This window comes from Enhydra lutris, unplaced genomic scaffold, assembly GCF_002288905.1.
Source record: "Enhydra lutris kenyoni isolate GAN:26980312 unplaced genomic scaffold, ASM228890v2 scaffoldscaffold23, whole genome shotgun sequence".
Lineage (NCBI taxonomy): Eukaryota > Metazoa > Chordata > Mammalia > Carnivora > Mustelidae > Enhydra > Enhydra lutris.
The window spans coordinates 20,044,751-20,067,543 of NW_019154107.1; the positions used below are offsets into that span (position 1 = coordinate 20,044,751).

The window sequence follows — 22,793 nt, forward strand, 5'->3', positions numbered from 1 at the left end:
TACCCCTTCAAAACCCTCAGGTTGTTTTTCAGAGTCCATAGTCTCTCATGGTTCACCTCCCTTTCCAATTTCCCTCAACTCCCTTCTCCTCTCCGTCTCTCCATGTCCTCCATGTTATTTGTTATGCTCCACAAATAAGTGAAACTGTATGATAACTGACTCTCTCTGCTTGATTTATTTCACTCAGCATAATCTCTTCCAGTCCCGTCCATGTTGCTACAAAAGTTGGGTATTCATCCTTTCTGATGGAGGCATAATACTCCATAGTGAACATGGAGTTTTGACTTAAATTGACTTTGGTTTGAATATGAGCTCCTCCAACTTACTTAGCTGTGTGGTCTGGTGCAAGTTACTTAACCTCTTTGTGTCTTAGGTCCTTCAGCTATGAAATGAGAATAATAACATTCACCTTTCTCTATGCTATTCGAATTCATGGCCATGATTTGGTTTGCCTTGCCTTTTTGGTGGATTTTTGTGTTTATGATGTCGAACACTTTCTGTCTTTGTTCAGAGATGCTGATAGCTATGTAGGGTGCAGGGACAAGGGCTGAATGCCTTCTCAGACTCAGCCCCTACAGAAGTTTATTGTGGTTTGTGTCATTCAAGTTCATAAAGAAGCAGACTCCAAAATGAAATTCAACTTGCAAGAGATTGATGGGGGAAACAACTCTGAAGGATGAAGGAAGGAGGAAGCAGAAGTAGGCAGGGAAAGCCTTCAGACCACAGTGCAGGTCCTACTGTATTGAAGGAAGAAGAGGGAGGAAAAAGTAGGGTAAAAAGAACCTGAGACTGCAGCAGAGGTCTGAGAAAGTCTTGGCCAGGACAATGGGGAACCTCAGAGCAAAGACTGCCCATTGGAGCAGTCCCATGTCAGGCAGAGTAACTCAGCTCTGGTGCCCCCACTCTGCTCAGCCATTGGCTGGGAATATAGTGTGGGGGAAGCGTGGCCTTAGTGGAAACACTACAGTGTATCCCAAAAGTGCAGCAGCTGGGGGTTGTCGGCTAATGAGACTCCTCCCAGAAGGTTCTTTCTTGTGCGGCAACCTGTGTGTGCAACATTCATGGCTGCCACACACGTACTTTCAATTTTACATTGAAAATGTATATATGTCTGTGGGATGACATCAAAGAAAATGAGCCACATGCCAGACCATTAATGTCACTGTGTATACCTTGTTTTGATCTTGTCCTTTTAAATTTACCAACTGCCCCTTATCAATTATAATTCATTGTCATAACTTGCTAGGCCCACAATTGATTTCTTACCCCTGTAAAAAAAACAGTAAAAGCAGTGGTCACTGGATGAGATCAGTGGAACAACATCTGGCTCCTATAATGACTACATGTTTAATATTAGCTTTTATTTTTTAGATTTTATTTATTTATTTGAGAGAGAAAGAGGAAGTATGAGAGAGAGAACATGAGCAGTGGGAGGGGCAGAGGGACAGGGACAAGCAGACTCCCCAGTGAGCAGGGAGCCTGAGGTGGGGCTGGATCTCAGGACCCTGGGATCATGACCTTAGCCAAAGGCAGATGCTTAACTGACTGAGCCCCCCAGGTGCCATAATATTAGCTTTAAAATCTGTCATGTTAAGTAGCTGTAACTTTGTAACAATTCTAATTTATTAGCATTTCTTATTCCTGTTTAAGATCATGTCTAAAGAAGGAATTATTAAGCATAATTAACTTAGATTATCTTTTCTTGGTCTCCTGCAGTGTGTTGTCTAGCATGACAGATGCAGTGCTGGCTCGAGTGTACAAACAATCAGATCTAGATATTCTGGCTAAAGAAGCATCCATTCCAATCATCAATGGGCTGTCAGATTTGTACCATCCTATCCAGATCCTGGCTGATTACCTCACGCTCCAGGTTGGCTTATTTCTTTGCCTTACATAAAAGCAAAATAAATAAATTGTTCCCAACTAGCTCTAAATGGAACCATTTAAATCATGGTATTGGTGTTTTGTTTTCAAATATCATTTTGGCAAAGAACTACAGCATATGTATGAATGCTAGATCTCCAAAGGAGACAGGGCATTGTTAAAAACAGATCATCAGATCCTTCTATTCTCAACTCAATTCACAACCTCTTTTAGTCCCATCCCCCCCATCCCCTCTTCTTTCAATCACTGTTTTCTGGGACATATTTAACACAATGGATGAACAGAGAATGCTGGAGCATACAGAATGGAAATGTTTTATGTAATCCTATATACATCCGGCTCTGTGGCTTGGGAATGAAGACTGGTTGAGTATGCTTTGAATATTCAAAATGGTCCACTACCAAATCACTTTCTGAGAGGGAGGCCATTTTCTATCATTTTAATAAACTGATTGCTTGAGACTGGAGTTAAGAACACGTAGAATTTATAGAACCGAGGCAAAATTAGCCATGTCCCCTTAAATTAGAAACTTGAATAACTTTGAAAAGATTCATCTCATTTGGCTTGCCACAGCCAATCTACATGGTCTTGCCATCGGGAATCCTGACAATCATGGTTTCTGTGTGGATGGACTGTTCTGGAAGACAGGGAGAACTGATGGATCCATATTCCTCCTTATTTGAATGAGCCACACACATATGAATGTGAAGTTAAACTCAAAATGAAATGGAACTCTTTGGTGATGAGGATAGGATTCATGCAGAGAAGATGATACAACAATGTTAGATACCAAGTGGCTGCTGGCAGGTGTGGCTTTACATATATGCCAGATAATTTAATGCTCCCCCCCTGGGGCTTCATCATTACTAGATTACAGATTCATTGAAGGACAATAAAAAATATTTCCTATTCATCATATTGTCCCCTGCAGGGCCTGGTGCAATGCCTTCATATAGAAGATACTCAAAGCAGGAGTTGAGTGAATAAATAGCAGCTTATTAAGAACATGGCATTTAAATCAGATGGATGTGGATTTAAATCCTAGATTCACCATGTAGTAGTTCTGCGATCTCAAAGTTGTTTAGCCTTTCTATTTTTAAAATATTATCTTTGTGAATATATAAAATCTGTGAAGCCTACAGACACTTCAAGAAAAATAAAACAAACGCCCTTAAGTCTATTACATAGTTTTGTCAAATCTTACTTTAGAAATTTTTTTGTTTTTAAATAATATATTATAAAGAGTTGAAGCCTACTGTGTAACTCTCCCTGATCCCATTTCCTTTCACCCCACAAAGAAATTATTTTCCTGATGTTTGTATTTATAATTCCCAGGCATGTGTTTATATTTTGACTACACATCTATATCTGTAAACAACCAAAATATTAATGGGCATGTTTTTTAACTTTATATAAATGCAAACATAGACATCATGTTCCACTGTTCAAGATGCATTGTGTTTCCCCATTCTAAAACCAATGAATGTAAGCTCCATAATGGTAGTGATTTTTTTTTTCTCTCCTTTCTTCATTGTTCTATCTCCAGGACCAAGGAAAGCCTCTGGACACTCAATTTGTTGAGTGAATGAACGAATGAACGAACGAATGAGTGAATCCAACAAAGATTCAGATTTGGAATGTATGAAACTATGAGTCTCTGTATGAGTTCATATGATGTCATGGTTTAAGACATTAAGTCATTTTGCTATTTGTTGTGGTTATACATTCATATTATTGAATTGCTCTATATAATGCAAAAACAAAAAACTAGTAGTTTGTTCATTCCAACAAAGCTATAAAAAAATGAGGTGAAGGCTGACTCTTTCCTTTATTTTAGCTCTAATAATTGTTTCACACAAGTAGCTTTCCTCCTGGATGTAATCTCCTCCTCGCTTGGCTTTTAGGAACACTATGGCTCTCTGAAAGGCCTTACCCTCAGCTGGATTGGGGATGGGAACAACATTCTGCATTCCATCATGATGAGTGCTGCAAAATTCGGGATGCACCTTCAGGCAGCTACTCCAAAGGTAGGGGAACTTTCTGCCTTGAGACTAAGCCCCTCTTAAATCATCCCAGATACAACTACCAGTGAAAACAAACCAGTCTTCCATTCAAGGAAGGCACAGGTGAGGCCACAAACTTAAGGCTATGTAACTAGCATTACTATTACATTTATGTGGCCTCTTGAGTGCCCATTCCCATGAGCCTCTCATCTGTGCGTCTTTCTTAAAAGCCTCTCTGAATTATCCCTTTGACGGCTCTGAAGCCAGCCAGTCTGATGACTGGCATCCTTGGGCACCGCTACAACAGAGGCTGAAGAAAGCAATGAAATCCAGACAGTGTAGAATTCCCAAGGCATAGAGAGAATGTCATCGCTTTTCTAATACTGCAGTAGTAGAAAAAATGCCAATCTAGTGTGAAGGTCACAGTGATGGCTTCTATACCAGCTTAATATTTCAAACTCAACTCCAGGGGCCCTGCAGCTTTTCGAATCTGAGTCCCACGCGGCTGTGAAAATGTCCCCAATTTACTTCCTACTCTGCTGCTAATCTCACACAGAATGTACAGGAGGCATGACTTCTTTCATAGGTTATTTTCAAAAGTAACACTTTTGATACGTAAGGAGCTGGTAATAGTTGCTGCTTCTGAGAAGGGGAAGTGCGAGGTTCAAGGACAGAGATAGGAGGGAGACTTTATTTTCATGGTATATCCTTTTATGTGGTTTGAATTTCTCAACATGTTAATGTTTTACCTACATAATGACATAAATCCATAAATAATACACCCAAATAAAAAAGTGTAGATGCCTCCAAGAGAAGCCATATGTTAAGACACTCCCTGCCTCATACAAAATAAATAAGCCTTTTTTTATAGGACAAAAATTAATGTACAAGAGACTCATACACAAACCAGTACTGAAGGATCCCCACAGAACCTTTTAAATATTCCATCACTGGGGCTTGGGGCACTGGGTGGCTCAGTGGGTTAAGGCTCTGCCTTCAGCTCAGGTCATGACCTCAGGGTCCTGGGATCGAACCCCGCATTGGGCTCTCTGCTCAGCAGGGAACCTGTTTCCCCCTCTCTCTCTGCCTGCCGCTCTGCCTACCTGTGATCTCTGTCTGTCAAGTAAATAAATAAAATCCTAAAAAAAAATCCCATCACTACTGAATATTTTCCCCATTATGTTTCTGATTGGCTAATGATATCCAATCGGAAGTCTTTTTTCTTTAATGGATTTTTTTAAAGATTTATTTATTTATTTGACAGAGACAGAAAGACAGAGAGAAACAAAGTGAAAGATAAAATTGGCCCTGTCATTAAGAGCAACTCTTCACAATTACTGTGGACTAGTGTGTTTCTGACCAGGCATCTGTTTGCTGCTATTTCAGTAGTGAGTGCGAGGGTTCCCTCTAACAAACTAAGACGTCCAGAGGCATCTTAAAATTACTAAGGCCTAAAATTACTCCCTGCTTCTGCTTCTTGAGTTTGAGATGTTTATTTGCCAATCACCAGGAACATGAATTACACAATATGGGTTAATGACTGAATTTCTCTAATAGGAAATTCCCCAGTCCCCCAGGCTTTCATGCGCTCTTCACCCCTTCCTACACCAGTTTCTTGGGCTAAATCCCCTACAAGGGATTTAGTGAGGATTTGTGTACAGGTATTAAAGGAGTACTCCTAAGGAAGACCTGTAGGAGAGTAGAAGGACAGAGAGAGGGAAGAATCTAAGCAAGAGGGCCATTTAGAGTCACTAACCATCCCGGTTTGCCTAAGACTGAGGGATTTCCAGGGACATCGGACTATCGGTGCTAAAACTGGGAGACTCCCAGGCAAAGGGCATGATTGGTCACTCTAGTGCCATGTCAGGCATCATCCTACAGAAGGAAGCTACAGCCTGATCCCACAGGTGAGCTCAGAAGCGTAACTTATGCCCCAGAGTTGTCTCAACCTGAGGCAAGGAAGGTAGGCTTGCTTCCTCTTTTTTTAAGATTTTATTTATTTATTTTAAAGAGAGAGAGAGAGAAAGAAAGAGAGAGAGAAAGCGCACAATCGAGGGGAGGGGCAGAGAGAGAATCCCAAGAGGACTCCGCACTGGGAGCCAATGCGGGGCTCTGTCCCAGGACTCTGAGATCATGAACTGGGACAAAATCTAAAGTCAGATGATTAACCAACTGTGTCAGCCACACACCCAAGTAGGTGGGCTTTCATTCTTTGAACCAGTCATTGGTCAAAGGCAGCAAGGGGAGGTGGGGTAGTAAATCCCCTGGCACTTTCAGCAGGAAAAGCAGCTGGGTAGCCAGAGGGCTGTCTTCTGAGGAAGAGCTGCAAGTGCTGTTAAAAGCCCATTGAAATGGGGAGAGGGAGCAAAAGCTGTGAAAAGAAATCCTACGATGGCATCTGCGTAGAGCACCGGCATTGTCCACTGTCTCCTGCCAAAGAAAAAGAAAACAAAATGCTTTCCTCTAGTGCTCTTGCTGAACCAGTTTGAGTCAATGTGCCCTCTGTCATAACAAAGTACCACACACTGGGTGGCTTCAAATGATAGAAATTTATTATTTACAGTTCTGGAGACTAGAAGTCCAAAATCAAGATGGCGGTGGGGCCACGCTCTCTCTGAAGTTTCTAGGAAAGAATCCTCATCTCTCTCCACAGCCCCAAGCTTCCTGGGCTTGTGGCTGCATCCTTCCAGTCTTTTCCTCCATGTTCTTGCCTTTATGTCTCTGTTTCTCTGTACAGATGCCCCTCTTCATAGGAGAACATCAGTCATGTAAAAAGTAGGCCCGCCCTAATCCAGTATGACCTCATCTTAACTCCTTACATCTGTGAATACCCTCCTAGATAAGGTTACATTCTGAGGTTCTGGCTGAGAATGAATTTTGGGAGGACACTCTTCTACCTAATACACTTGTCATAGAAGAAATGGCAGACACAGACAACAGCATGTATTAGAAGCCACCCTATTACAGTAAACTGTGGGGACTCAGAGAGAGAATTCTTTTTTTTTTTAAGATTTTATTTATTTATTTGACAGAAAGAGGTCACAGGTAGGCAGAGAGGCAGGCAGAGAGAGAAAGAGGGGGAAGCAGGCTCCCTGCTGAGCAGAGTCTGATGCGGGGCTCGATCCCAGGACCCTGGGACCATGACCTGAGCCGAAGGCAGAGGCTTTAACCCACTGAGCCACCCAGGTGCCCCTCAGAGAGAGAATTCTTACAGCAGATAATTCTCTTTCTTTCAGCATAAATGGAAATGAAGGGTCAGATCCGACTTGTGCTTAAGGTGGTTCTCCTTCACTTTATGGGAAGAGTTAACACACTGTCACCCAAATCTAGTTGAAAGAAAAGCTCTGTATTAATGCAAACTGTGATTGCATTTAGTTTTTACAGTGACAACATTTATTAACAATAACTGTTCCCTGATAGAAGATGCTTCTGGAGAGGTTTTATTCTGTTGGAAAAATATAGGACTTAAACATTTTATGGTGTGTCAGAGATGTTTTATTACCACCAAAGGGAAAAAATTTGAATCTTACAAAGTAATTTTGATATTGTTCTTAGGCAAAAACTCATTTAAATGACAGACAGCGTTAAAACTTTGTCAAATCTTGGTGGGAGTAAGAGTTTTAAGAAGTCTTTGGGAAAGCGTGATAGTGCAGAAGTTGTTCAGTTTATTTATAAGTAGGCCTATTTCCTTTCAAGATAAAGCTAGGAGATTTATTGTAAATTTAAGAAGCCCTGAAGTCTCCAAGGCCATAATTAATCTATTTCCCCATTCTTCAACTGGGAATCACTTACATGTTCAAGAAAACATAATTTTGTCCTTGATTGTAAAATTGCTCCATAAACTATTGATGGTAATGATTTTAACATTGTTCTAAGTGAATATTTAGACTGAACTGGGTTTGTTAATCACCTTCTTCCTCTGGTTTTAAGATTTATGTAAAAGCCAATGAGTGATTTAGTATTGAAAGCTGAGCTGTGAGTAAAGAATTCCTCTTTGTATTCTCAGTCATGGCCCAGTGCATGCAAGGTTGGGTGATTTTCTAATTTCCAAACCTCTCTGTTGGTTCTCTAAGTACTTATTGATTCTTTCTGTAAGAATGATTATATGTAGGGAGTATAAAACCTGTTCTCTAGAGGGAAGGCTAAATTTTCAGGGCAGGAGGCACACGGGGTAATGGCCAAGCCTCTTCATTTATGTTTACTGGTATGAATGGTCACATTAGTTACTAAATTAGCAAAGCTTTATTAATTACCTTCTCCACATCCCTATAAAAGAGCTCTAGAACTTATGGCTATTTGAGGGTGGTCTAAAATGTCTGTGCCACCATCATCAGCGTCATGTGTAGTTTCTTTCAAGAATTTTGTTATGAGAAGGAACTATGGTAGACACTCATGTGCAAATAGACAGTTTCAAAGGAATGAACCTGAACATACCTGTGATGGGCTGAGGTTCCTGGGAGTAGACTCTGAGACAGAGTTTGGTATGCAGGATGCTTATTAGGGCACACCCTTGAGACCAACACCTGTGGAAGGGAAGGGAGGAAAGCAGGAGTGGGCAGAGGAAGAAGCCGAGCCGCACTGCAGGTCGAACAACAGCCTCGTCTGACCTTACAGAGACTTCTAGATCCGAGATGGCCATTTAGAGCTGTTCCAAGTTGGGAGGAGGGAGTCAAGTTTCCAACCCCTTCTGTCAATCAGTCATTGAATGTAGGTCGTCCCAGAAGGGGATGTGACCTTGGATGAGTCAGCTCTCTGCAGCTGAGGCATTGCCCAAAGAGGGCTGGCGGCTGAAAGCCAGCTTCTGGCAGCACGCCCAGCAGCTGGGGGAATAAGTTCTTTATTCATGAAGGGGGGATGTGAGTGGCATATCACAGTGTGTATCACAATGCTCCACTGAGAATTTCTAAAACCCAACTTATAATAAATGCTAAGAATTCGGGAAAATGAGAAGGATGGAGGAAGGTGAGAATAACTGTGCTGTTTGGACTGACAAGACCTCCATATGGAGGGTCCAGAGGTGAGGCTGGGCTAAAGTTTGACAAAAGAAGAGCTGACATATTCCAACGAAGACCCCCAGGAGGGGACAGGAGGAGGTGTTCAAGGGTAAAAGGCTGAGATGGCAGAAAAGGGCAAGACATAGTACGGAGATAACAATAAGATTGCCTTTCCTACAGCAAGGTGTTGAGAAGAATTAAGAGAGACAGAAACAGGGAATGTGGGGGCAGGGGGAAGCCTTGATACTCTTAATCAGCTTGGACTTAAGGAACAAGTGGTAAACATTGCAGGCTTCAGAGAGAACAATCCTTGCTGCTGTTGACAGAACAGATTGGAGGGGGAGGGGGAGGTGCAGGGCTACCTGGGGCGTCTGGAATAGCTCGGGGGAGGCTTTAGTGCCCTCTAACGTCCCCTCACCCAGAGCTGAGACTCAGCCAAGCAAGCGAGGCCCCTCTGGTGCGCCATTTGTGCTCACAAAGACTCTGACAGTTCTGCTTAACGTCTGTGTCCCAGCACCTCGCTTGCTTAACCCAAGCTCCGACCCTGCTTTCGCCGAACGATCCCAAACAAATATATTTGAGCAAAAGCATGGTGCTTGTGGTGTAAATGGCATTTCAAAGCACGAGTCCTGCACTCAGAACACTGGCACGTGGCCTGTGAGTATTTAGCTTGGGTGCTTGGGGAAGGTTCTTCTGCAGAGGAGACATTTGAGCTGAGACTTGAAAGCGTTAGCCACATGAAGCCAGCGGAATCCCAGACAAAAACAGAAACAAAAACAAAAACATTGCAAGAAAAAAACCCCACACAACTCCTGGAAAGATGGAGACAAAATGGCACCTGCTTGTAGAATTACATATGTAATCCTCTTAACACTATTAGAGGAAGGAGAAGGGGCCCTACTGAGAGCTGGAAAGCACCATGCCCTGTTTATCTGATAATTGAAGAGGTGAAGGATAATAAGAGAAAGATGGGGCAGCCGGTTACCTTGTTAAATTCCCAAAAGCCCTATGAAGGTTTGGAATTTAGATGTCAATACCATATCCCACTTGAAGCAGCAAAGGGAAGGACAGCGGACATGCTGTTGAGAGGAAAATAATGCATATATAAGACAGCCTAATACAAAACAGTTGCCTAAATAACAGTTGATTTCTTCCCCCTGCAGGGTTATGAGCCAGATCCCAGTGTGACCAAGGTGGCAGAGCAGTATGCCAAGGAGGTATGCTCCTTATATGTAAACTTACAATGGCCTTTCTCTGTCCCATGAACTTGTTTAACGGCCATGCTTGTGTATGCTAGAACGGCACCAAGCTGTCACTGACAAATGATCCATTGGAAGCGGCTCGTGGAGGCAATGTGTTAATTACAGACACGTGGATAAGCATGGGACAAGAAGAGGAGAAGAAAAAGCGGCTCCAGGCTTTCCAAGGTTACCAGGTTACAATGAAGGTACAAACTGATGTCTCTCTGAAGGTTCATTAATTCCATTCACAAAGGGCCGAACCATCTGATCACTCGTTCGCTTTGGGGACAGCACACTGTCCTCTCCTTCCCTATAAAGGATGCGCTGACTGCATCCTCCAGGGATTTCTCTCCTCCTGAAGCTTAGCTATGGATGTCCTTTGGAAAGACTCTTTTGTCCTGGATGCAGGCTTTGAAATCAGGCAGAAGAGAGAAGCAAGCTTTTCCCTCTCACAGCGATGGGGCCGTGGAGGCATCAGAATGCTTTGCTGTGTGTGTGTCTAGAGACACTGTTACTTCTGTTGCATGCAGTTTCTTCCTATTTCTCCTCTAAGAAAAGCTGCATAATTAGGTTCTTCAGGCTAGTCCTTGCCTCTAGTTGTTCAGGACACTCGAGTCCAGTTTAGCTTTGCTTACGGCTTCCAGGGCATTCCCAGGGGAATCCCATCTACTCTGATGCCTTTCATTAAGATCTGAAGCAAGTCTTCTCGGTGCCTCTGAATTGCCTGGAGCTCTTAATACACAGCTGGCAGGACCCCACTCCCCTGGGGTTCTGAATTAGTAGATTAGAGGTGGGACCCAAGAACTGGCATTTGTACCAAGTTCCCAGGTGATGCAATGCTGCTGCTCCAGGGTCACACTTTGAGAACTGCTCTTCTGGAGGAATACTCTACCAGGCAAGTATACGTTGGGATTTTGTCAGCAGAGCAGATAGTCTGTTTTGGTGGAGAAAGAGACTGAGCAAACACAACAGATATTTTATTGGTAAAGCAATATGTAAATACTAGCTCCTTATTTATCCATGTCAATAGAATGAAGTTTGGAAAATAAAAAGTGAAAGTGTCTTTCCTTTATCCTTTCAATAGTGACTATTCCCAGAGGGAGCCATGGCTCGACAATTTGATGCATCTCTTTGCAGACCTTTTCTGTGTATTTATATATGACTTCATGTACACACACACAACTATTAATGTCTCGTAAATGGCATATCGGACATATTATTCTGACTTACTTTCCCCACTTAACAAATCTTAGATTTTCTTGTCCATTTATTTAGATATTTTTCATTCTTTTAAATGGTTGCATAAAATTCCAAGGTCTGGGGGAACTATGATTTATGTTGATAAATTGGGCTATTTTTAATGATCCCAATTACAAACAATGCCGCAATGAATATCCTTATACGTATTTCTCTGTGCAAGTATTACTGGAGAATAGATCCATGGAAAAAGAACTTCTGTGTAAAGTGGTATATACTTTTTAAAATAGGTAAATGCTGCTGAATAGCCATCCAAAAAGAATTGATAATTTCTACTCTCTCCATACTCTTTCTACTCTTAGTTGTTATTTACATTTTTAATTTTTAAAATCTGTATCTCATGCTTTTTAAATTTTGCATTTCCTTGATTACTAATGAAGCTAAACATCGTTTCCTGTTTACTGGCCATTTCCATGTGTCTTTCTCTAAAATGCTATCATATCTTTTGCCCATTTTCTATTTTTTTGCCATTATTGGTTATAGGAGTTATTTATACATTATGGCTAATCTGTTGCCATATATGTGGAAATACATTCATGGAGAAATTCTAAATTCCTTGTGGCTTACCTCGTCCTTGCCTTGACCAGCCTTAGGCATTTTTGTGGCGTTAGGACTGCAGGCTTGAAGCACATTCATCACACTGATGTATGACTGACTCAAATGTTATTCCTTTCCCTGTAACTTAGCCATTATTTTAGAAATTCAGAAGGTTCTGAACCTCGAACAAGTACAGTAAGTAAAAATTTTAGTAAAAAGCAGTAATTTTGAGGTAAGAAATTATGAGGTACTGCAGTTTTGACTCTGTACGTGAACAATGGAAATGGATGGGAAAATGTAGCTTTCAGGACTTAATGGCTGGAGAAAATCACAACTGTTAGGACTTTTGCATTAAGAAGGAAACCTCTTGTATATAGTGCCCATAATCCTGTTTAATGCACTCCTATCTCAGCACACTCTCTTTCAAAAGTGTTTTAATTAGTGATGAAGTGTACTTCAACTGCTAAAAACCGTAACTTGTAGATAAGCTCAAAATGTAACATAACCTCATAAAAGCAACTTTTAAAATATATTGGGGCATAATGGGTAACTTTTGCTATCAGCCACGCATTATACCCATGGAACTCTTTACTGAAATGTTCACAATCCCTCTAGACAGAGAACCAGAAAACTGAGTTAGTGGTTTAATTTGGAGTAACATTCTCCCAAATTAAAAAAAAAAATGACTATAAAATTCCATAAGTTGAAAGTACCATTTATGTTTCCTTTTGGTGCCTTGAATTTAAACCACCGCTCTGCCTCGTTGTCTCTCCCTTTGCATTTGGTCTCTGACTCCACACCATATGTGTGTTTTAATATTGAAGAAGACAAAAGTAATAGCCATATATACTAGTCAAAACACAGATGCATCCTATTTCTTCTTTAGACTGCTAAAGTTGCTGCCTCTGACTGGACGTTTTTACACTGCTTGCCCAGAAAGCCAGAAGAAGTGGATGATGAAGTGTTTTATTCTCCACGATCACTAGTATTCCCAGAGGCTGAAAACAGGAAGTGGACAATCATGGTAAGCAAGAAATGCGGAATGGAAGCTAAGAAGAGTTTCTCTGTGTGGCCCTAACTTGGTCATTCATGCCTTTTGGTAAATAATAAGCAACTGAGATTATCTACCTATATGACTTACTCATATGGCATCTATTTTTTTCCCAGGAAGTTCATAATAGATTGTTATTGCTTCTTAGCATTTATATTGTATTTTTAATGGTATAAAATTGATGTCCTTCCAAATATATCTATTTTATTTTATTGCCATTTTTTTTAAGAAAGCGAGAGAGTGAGCAAGAGTGAGCCAGGGGGCGGGGCAGAGGGAGAGGAAGAGAGAATCTGAAGCAGGTCCCATGCCAAGTATGGAGCCCCAGGCTGGGCTCAGTCTCATGACCCTGAGATCATGATCTGAGCTGAAATCAAGATTTGGGTGCTCATCTGAATGAGCCACCCAGGTGCCCCCAAATATATCTATTTTAATAAAAATTGAGGCTGCTCTTAATCAGCCTGAACACCAGCCACCATTGTCTGCCAACCATTATATTGTATAATTCTTATTTTACAGTCCCCTTGTTAAAATTTATAAAGATTCCTAATTCAGTGCCTGGCACAAAATGAGTATTTAAAGATATCTTATTTCCTTTCTCTTTTCTTCCTTTTATGACTTACCCAGATCATTGTTTTGGTTCTCTACTTGACTTTGGCTCTATAGATATATCTGCTTTAGGTACTGAACATTTCCAGAACTGCAACAGAACTAATTTAACAAAATACTGCTCCACTTAACATAAGTTTCATCTTCATCACTGCTATTCTAGGAAATATTAACCTTACATCTGTGTGTTACAATAGTCCAAGCATCACCTTCTTCTCTGAAAAACCGACATTCATGTGCCGTAATTTAGTACCACTGTTTTTTTTTTTTGTTTTTTTTGTTTTTGTTTTTGTTTTTTTAGTTTTTAGTGATTTAACTGATTTCAATTACTGTACCAGCTGGGGTCTTGCTGGCAAACAGAGGCCACTCTAGGAAAGATAAAAAGATAATATAGGAATTTATTAAGAGACATTTAGCAGTGCCCAGAATCTCTGGGGAAAGAAGGTGCAGCAAGTCATTCCTGGACACCACATATTCAGAAACAACACATGCAAGAAAATCGCCCAACAACATTGTGGTTCTTTAGTAGCCAAACAGCACTGACACAGCTACGCAAAGCCTGGTACCTAAGACCCCTGAAACTAAATGCCAGATACTCCATTATCGCTGCCCCAGCTGAACCAGATACCCCCCATCTGCTTAGACCAGAAGACCTAATCTCTCAGACGATGGCTTTCAATGCACGTTGTTCACTTATGACTCTAAGACTTGAGACCTACAGTTGAGTGTCATGTCAGCACTGTAGCTTTTGGGAAAAGTAGTTTATAACTTTCGAATTCTGGAGTACAGAAAAATGAGCTGGAAAAGACTCGTAATTTTTTTTATCTAATGGGAATTCATTTTATCTAAATGGGAATAGGTAGGGCTATTTTATCTAAATGGGAATAGATAGGGTTATTGTGAGCATTAAAATAATATATGTAGAGCATTTAGTATGGTATCTAATACACTGTAAGTATTATTATAATTATTATCACTGACATCTTTTTCATTGTTGACCTAATACGGTGACCAGGAGGGTTTTGAGCTCCACTATTGCTGCTTGAAAGCCAATCATGATTTCCTTTCCAATGGAAAGTTATATGTCAGGTCTAAATTTGTCATATCTAATAGGAGGGATGATTTTGTTTTTACTGTACCCTCCAGCTGGCCACCTCAGGACACTAGCTTTGGCCAAAATGGCGACTGCCACGTTATCTAGACCAGTGCTTCCAAAGCTTTTTTTAAAAAATTTTTTATTATGTTACATTAGTCACCATACAGTACTTCATTGGTTTTTGATGATGTATTGTTACATGATTCATTGTTTGCATATAACACCCAGTGCTCCATGTAATACATCCCCTCCTTAATACCCATCACCAGGCTCACTCATCCCCCCCACCCTTCTCCCCTCTAAAACCCTCAGTTTGTTTCTCGGCATCTATAGTCTTTCATCATTCATCTCCCCCTCTAATTCTCCCCCCTTCATATTTTCCTTCCTTCTCCTAATGTCCTCCATGCTATTCCTTATGTTGCACAAATAAGTGAAACCATATGATAATTGTCTTTCTCTGCTTGACTTAGCACAATCTCCTCCAGTTCCAGCAATGTTGATGCAAATGTGGGGTATTCATCCTTTCTGATGGCTGAGTAATATTCCATTGTATATATGGACCACATCTTCTTTATCCCTTCATCTGTTGAAGGACATCTTGGCTCCTTCCACAGTTTGGCTATTGTGGACATTGCTGCTATGAACATTGGGGTGCATGTAGCCTTTCTTTTCACTACATCTGTATCTTTGGGTAGTGTAGTGTAATTGCTGGGTCATAGGATAGCCTTAACTTTTTGAGGACTCTCCACACTATTTCCCAAAGTGGCTGCACCAACTTCCATTTCCACCAACAGTGTAAGAAGGTTCCCCTTTCTCCTCATCCTCTCCAGCATTTGTTGTTTCTTGCCTGGTCAATTTTTGCCATTCTAACTATTTGAATCACCTAGGGATCTTGTTAAAGTGCAGATAGATTCAATAGGCCCCGAGATGGGGCCCAAGATCCAGCATTTCTAACAAGCACCTAGGTAATGCAGATGCTGCTGTCCTGGAGACCACATTTTGAGTAGCAAAGATCTAGATGGCAAAAAAGAAAATGTGAGCTCTTCAACCACATACCCCAGGAAGAGGCATGGCAAAAAATTTTCCTCAAGCTCTAGTCTTTCTCAGAAGATGACTGAAGTTACAAAGATAAATCAATCCAAATCTGTTAAAACATGACCTTTGCAGAAATTCAGTGGGGAAAAATTAAAAGAAATGTTGCTAAAATATCATTTATGGAGATGTTCTGCACTTCTGAATTTTTGAAGATCTTATTAAACAACATCTTTAAATTGAATTTACTTTAAAAAATTAAATACATCATGTATTCACATTATTAAGATGCTTACAAGGATAAAAAAATATATATATATATATATATATATATATATATATATATATATATATATACGTATAGATATATAGATATATATACACACATACATAAACAAAGGGAAATCTTATGTCCACCTATTTTCCATCTGCCTAAGACCTACCACCATCTCTCCATACCCTACCTTCCTGAAGTGCCCACTATTATTAGGGGAAAATATATTTCAAAGCAAACAAGAGGCATAGCCATGTTAAAATGAAGGTAGAGCATCTAAAATAGAAAGAATATTGCCTGGGAGTGAGAAGACTTGCACCCTAGATGAATTCTTTATATACTGCATACTTTATATACTTTTTTATCTTCAGTTAGCCAGCATATACTTTATATATTTTATATAGTCTTTAATGCTCGTGAACTCTGCCATCTTGGATAAGTATTACCTCTCTGGGTCCTGGTTTCCTCACAGATAAGATCAACAGATCAAACTATACAGATGGCAAATGGTTTTTAATCATAGGGTCCTCAGTCTCAGCAACAGGCTACTGTTATCTATGTTCAGAAGGTTCTAAGCCTACCTGTGGTCTCAGAAAGAAAGTGGCATAACTGACTAGTGACATCTGACATGGATTCTGGAAGAGAGGTGGTGACACACGTGCTACATTCTTCAATTCTCTGAGTTAGAGACTGGAGGTCCCATTGAGTGAAGTTCATGTTGGCAGTTGTATACTACACATCTACTGGGTGCTGGTCCCTCTGCCAGGCATTGGAGATTAAAAACAAAAAAAAGAATAGTATGTAGTCCCCAGTTAGCCTGTACAATTCATAGGAATATGATATTTTCAGGGGAGATGAGACCCTAGAGATTGTCTAGTCTAAATTCCTATTTTACATGGAAAGAAATGATTCTTAGGTAACTTATTTGAAATGGCATTTAGGCTCAACACTACTGAGATAGATTTCTCTGGGATGTTCTAAAGGCACAATACTTGTTTTCCTCTAGAAATTCCCTATCCAGTGTAATAGCTACTAGGCACTTGTGGCTATTTCTATTTAAATTTAAACTAATTAAAATATAATGAAATGTAAGAGTGTATTCCTCAGACATACTAAGCACATTTTAAGTGCTCAATAGCCACACATGGCTGGTGGCTACATTATTTGTATCTGACAGCACAGACATAGAACATTTTGATAATTGCAGAATGTTCTACTGGACAGGACTACTGTATAGAGAACAATTTCCACACATAATTTCATTTAAAATCAGGATGGAAGAAGAAAAGAAAAATACAATCTAGCCTCAAGTTCTAACATGTCCATAATGACTGATGGCAAATACATAACTAAATAGGGTGGGGCTTGCTCCAAAAGCATATAACTTTTTTTATTAACATATAATGTATGATTTGCTTCAGGGGTACAGGTCTATGATTCATCAGTCTTACACAATTCACAGGGCTCACTGTAGTACATGCCCTCCCCAGCAAATGCATATTCTTTCAGTACTTAGAGGAGATTTTCAAGGCCTCCATGTTGGGTGAATTCTAGCTGTGCTGTTCAGAACACTCTAGTAATCATATCATTCTCTCCATAGTGCACAAGCCTTTGGATCCCTTTGTTTTATTTTGTTTTTTAAACATACCCTCTCCTCCCCACGAAGGTTGCTTTTGTATTTTTCAGTAATTAGGAAGGTTGTAGAACTCATAAAATGTCAGGTACCTTTCTTCCTCCGCCTACAATTTTTACTGTGGACCTGAAGTAACCTAAAGGGACTGCGCAGTAGAGCTGATACTTCAAAGCACTGCTATCAGGATGATCCTTAGATATGCAACACCACTGCAAATCTAATTCACAGTATTTTAGTACTTTATTTCTCTCCAAATTAGGGGTGACAGATCAAATACAGGATACCCAGTTAAACTGGAATTTTAGCTAAACAACAAATAATTGTTTAGTATAGGTATGTCCCATGCAATATTTGGAACATACTTACAGTTTTAAAAAAAAATGTTGCTTTCTTAAATGCCAATTTAACTGTCTGTATTTATTTATTTGTTTATTTAATCAAATCTGGCAACTCTACTCCAAGTTGACTTTATAAGATTTAACATTTGAAAATAAATTTGACACTTGCAATGACCATCAACAATAAAAAAAAAAAAACCAAACTGAGATGTGATCCTAAAAATCCATAAAGAAGCTTAAAATATTTTACCTGGAAGGTGTTCTTATCCTAGAGTTTGGCCTTCCTAGTTTCTTCTTGTCATTCAAATCTCAAATGTCATTCCTTTAACAAGGCCTTCACTGGCTACCCACTCTTTTTTCTTAAATTTTATTTTATTTTTTCAGTGTTCCAACATTCATTGTTTATGAATCATACCTAGTGCTCCATGCAATACATGCCCTCCTTGATACCCAGCACCAGGCTCACCCAACCCCTTACCGCCCCTCCCCTCCAAAACCCTCAGTTTGTTTCTCAAAGTCCACAGTCTCTCATGGTTTGTCTCGCTCTACGATTTCCCCCAAATCTTTTCTCTTCTCCTTCTCCCAATGTCCTCCGCGTTATTCCTTATACCCCACAAGTAAGTGAAACCATATGATAATTGACTCTCTCTGCTTGACTTATTTCACTCAGCTTAATCTCCTCCAGTCCCATCCATGTTGATACAAAAGTTGGGTATTCATCCTTTCTGATGCAGGTGTAATATTCCATTGTATATATGGACCATATCTTCTTTATCCATTCATCTGTTGAAGGGCATCTTGGCTCTTTCCACAGTTTGGTGATTGTGGCCATTGCTGCTATGAACACTGGGCTACAGATGGCCCTTCTGTTCACTACATCTGTATCTTTGGGGTAAATACCCAGTAGTGTAATTGCAGGATCATAGGGTAGCTCTATTTTTAATTTCTTAAGGAATCTCCACACTGTTTTCCAAAGTGACTGCACAACTTGCATTCCCACCAAGAGTGTAAGAGGGTTCCCCATTCTCCACATCCTCTCCAACACTTGTTGTTTCCTGTACTGTTGATTTTGACCATTCTAACTGGTGTGAGGTGCTATCTCAATGTGGTTTTGATTTGGATCTCCCTGATGCTAATGATGATGAAAATTTTTTCATGTGTCTGTTAGCCATTTGTATGTCTTCTTCAGAGAAAGTCTGTTCATGTCTTCTGCCCATTTTTTGATGTGATTATCTGTTTTGTGGGTGTTGAGTTTGAGGAGTTTTTTATAGATCTCAGATATTAGCCCTTTGTCTGTAGTATAATTTTGTGAATATCTTCTCCCATTCCGTGGGCTGCCTCTTTGTTTTGTTGACTATTTCCTTTGCTACCCACTCTTAAAGAGGTTCTTCAGCCTCCTTTATCACATTATTTTATTTTTATTTTATTTTATTTAAAGATTTTTAAAATTTATTTATTTGAGAGAGACATAGGGCTCGATCCCAGGACCCCAGGATCATGGCCTGAGCCAAAAGCAGACACTTGGTCCACTGAGGCACCCAGGTGCCCCCCCATTTTTTATTTTACTTATTAATGACATTTATCCCGACTTGGTATTTTTTTTGTTTGTTGCCTGTCCCCCTACTATAATGAAAACGCCTTCATAAGAGCATCGATCTTGTCTATAATGCTCTTCGTTATACCTGGAAGGGAGCATGACACCCTATATTTGTGCTCAAAACATTTTTTGTAGCCTACTGGTGATACAGGGTATTGCTTCTAGAATACAGACTTTGGAAATCAAGTTAAAATTCTGACTCTCTATGTGATCTTGAGCAAGTCCAGTTTATTCATATAATGGAGATAAAAATAGAAATAACTTCATAAGTTTATGAGGATTAAATGAAGTAAGAGTCATCTAAGCATAGTGGTTAAGATCTTAGGGACAGGCAGATGCAAATCCATCCCCTACTACTACCACTCAGGAAATACCTATACCTTCCTCTCTCTTACCACTTCACACAAGTAGGGAAGGATATGAAGTGGTATGGTGTACATAAAGCACTCAATACAGGGCCCAACACATGGTAACTGTTCAGTAAATACTTTCAATGAATACCTATGAAATAGAAAACTTGCATTTCTGGTACAGGGTAGGGACACATGTACAATATGGTCAAAAGGAGACAGTAAGAACCTGTAAGGCAGTAAAACCACCTCCTAAGGGTGAAGTCAGAGAAATCTGAGTCCAAACCTTGTTGTGTACTATCTGTTATTTCCAGGATTTTCCCATATATAAATGATAGTAACAGAAGTTACCTTAGAAGCTTATTGCATTAAATGAGATAATGGATAGACATTTCTACCTAGCAGCACCTAGCACAGTGCCTGGCAAATATTTCTTAAGTGACCAACATATGATAAGGCATTTAGTCCAGTACACAGTAAGCACTCAGTAAGCATTTGTTGTGGTTGTTTCTGATATTATTACTATTGTCATTATTGTGGAAGCTGGGAAGAGTAAAAATGCAAATTACCATTTGTGGGTCACAGCCTAATGGGAAGCTATACTCTCGATTACAAATATTCCTTCATGATGACCCAGATTCAGGCAGACATTATTTGTTAGCCCAAACAATTTACTTTTCTTATTCTACATCTGATTGATTCTAAACTTTTCTAGGTTACAAGTGACCAAACCACAGCATAAACATCAGGATGAGAGGGATTATATTTCTCTAAAACCAACCAATACCTAGGTTTCACTTATGACTGGAAAATCCAATCATGGCTACCACCATGGTATCTCATTTCAACTCTCTTACCCACTAGTTCTGGAATGAGGCCTAAGTAAGCATGGCGTTTCTGCATTTATTTTGGTCGGCCTGATCCTTCCGGACCTTCCTCTATCCAAATAAAAATAAATATTAATTTAGAACTGTCCCCTTATCATTTCCTTGGGAAAACACATTTTAACTACAGACCTTCAAAGCAGCAATCCATTTCCTCTTCCTTAGGTCCCTAAGCAGAGTCTTGCTAATATTTGCCCATTTCTTTCTTTCTCTTTGTTGTGTCATCCTAGGCTGTCATGGTGTCCCTGCTGACAGATTATTCACCTCAGCTTCAGAAACCAAAGTTTTGATGCAGTGATGTTTGTCAAGAGAGAAACAATGTTCTTCAGTAACTGAATAAGTCAACTTATGGAGGAAGGAGAAGAGAATCTAAGAAATAAACAAATCTTGACACACAGTATAGGTGAATGATGTGATATTGCTTTACCATTGTGAAACCTTCCTGAAGGCCTTAATTTAAGTGCCGATGCACTACAATACATGGCTTGACTTGGTTTAAACTCTCTAATGCACAATTTCGAGTTAAATTTGGGTATCATATTAATAGTCGTGTACACTTGCTTCAACTAAACATAAAATACTGTGTTCATAATGCATAATGTCTAAGCCATTAAATGTAATCTATGCTTATTACCTTAATAAATTATCACTCGTGCTAATTTGTAAGTAAACATTTACCAGGCAGTCAGCTGCTGGTAGATCTGTGGGCTGTGTTCATATCCCCCAGGACCAACAAGGAAGCCAAATGATCCATCCTGCTGATGTAGTACAATTTTCAGGCAAATGAGGTGGACAGACATTCACTTATGCATAGAGGAAATGATGAAATTCTTGGAAAACAGCTATAACGGTGCCCAAATTCGAGTTTTTTCTGGTTATATGTGGGAAGGATTTTTCAAAAGCACACACCTCTTCTCTGTAATGAACATTTAATGTCAAAAGCCTACAGAAGCCTTTGTGAACAAGTGGCAAAACCATGGAAACCTAGGTGGGAACATAAGATCCATTGCAGAGTGATATTTTCGTAGGTTCAAATTCTCTAGCAGAAGCAATTTAATTTTTTCATGTTTGTGCTTATTGTGCATCTACTCACACCCCACACTGGATGTGTCTATAAATGCACTGCTTGCCACATTTTATTCCATTCTTTTCTCTACAATTTTTAACAAGGATAACAAAAATTTGCATCACTGGATTATTATAATGTAATTAAGGCTACATGCTTTTGTGGGTGGTCAAAATTTGTACAAAATATTAAATAACATAAGTGGAACTTTAAGAAAATAATGTATTTCACAGAGGACAAAAAAATAACCATCTTTATGTTCTGCCTCTACTATTAGAAGAATGTTTCCAGGCTGGTTGACAGATATTCTTTAGCAGATAGCTATGACTTAAATGAGTAAGAGATGAATTACAAATTAGATTTGCAATGAACATGCAATAAAATATATTTTTAGGGAGAAAGGGCAGATAATGTTACAAGAGAAAAATCCATTTTTTCTAGTAAATATCAAAGTTGACTTTCTTGTCTATGGTAATTTCTTGGGACCACTCAAGAAAGAAAGAATGGAGTTTAACAGACTATCTTCTTTCAGTAGAGAGTATAGAATGATTTAACCAGAAGGTGCCATATACACTGTGGAAGATCTACCTCAAACTACCTATATATAAAGGACATAATCCTAAGTATACTTCCACTATCTAAATGGTTGCCCATGGTAATGACCTCTCTTTAGGGGTTACTCTCTGAACCAAATGGAAGGTATAGTCTTCACTCAATCAAAAATAACTTCTAATCATTTTCTTGTCATAATGTAATCACTTTATCTCAATAAGCCCCAAAGTTTTCTTTTATGTATACACCAATTTAATATCTTTCTCAACATAAAACTATAGGAATTTATTTGCTTTCTTAACTTTTCATCTTACAAAGACATTATTTATAACATTAGGAATAAAGAAAACAGGGAAGGAAGATATAGCCTTAATTTTTCCAAAGCTATTTTTAATCTC

General features: G+C 39.5%; 1 protein-coding gene across 1 annotated transcript in view; it reads left to right on the forward strand.

Moving 5' to 3' along the window:
- The window catches only part of LOC111150490 (ornithine carbamoyltransferase), a 61,110-nt gene extending 39,119 nt beyond the window's left edge, over window positions 1-21,991 (forward strand). The window contains exons 5-10 of the mRNA XM_022507963.1: window positions 1,717-1,870; window positions 3,789-3,911; window positions 10,045-10,098; window positions 10,179-10,328; window positions 12,803-12,940; window positions 21,008-21,991. Coding sequence (XP_022363671.1) covers window positions 1,717-1,870; window positions 3,789-3,911; window positions 10,045-10,098; window positions 10,179-10,328; window positions 12,803-12,940; window positions 21,008-21,067 — 679 coding nt within the window. The 3' untranslated portion in view covers window positions 21,068-21,991. The remainder of the gene's footprint in view (window positions 1-1,716; window positions 1,871-3,788; window positions 3,912-10,044; window positions 10,099-10,178; window positions 10,329-12,802; window positions 12,941-21,007) is intronic.
- The last annotated feature ends 802 nt before the right edge of the window (window positions 21,992-22,793 follow it).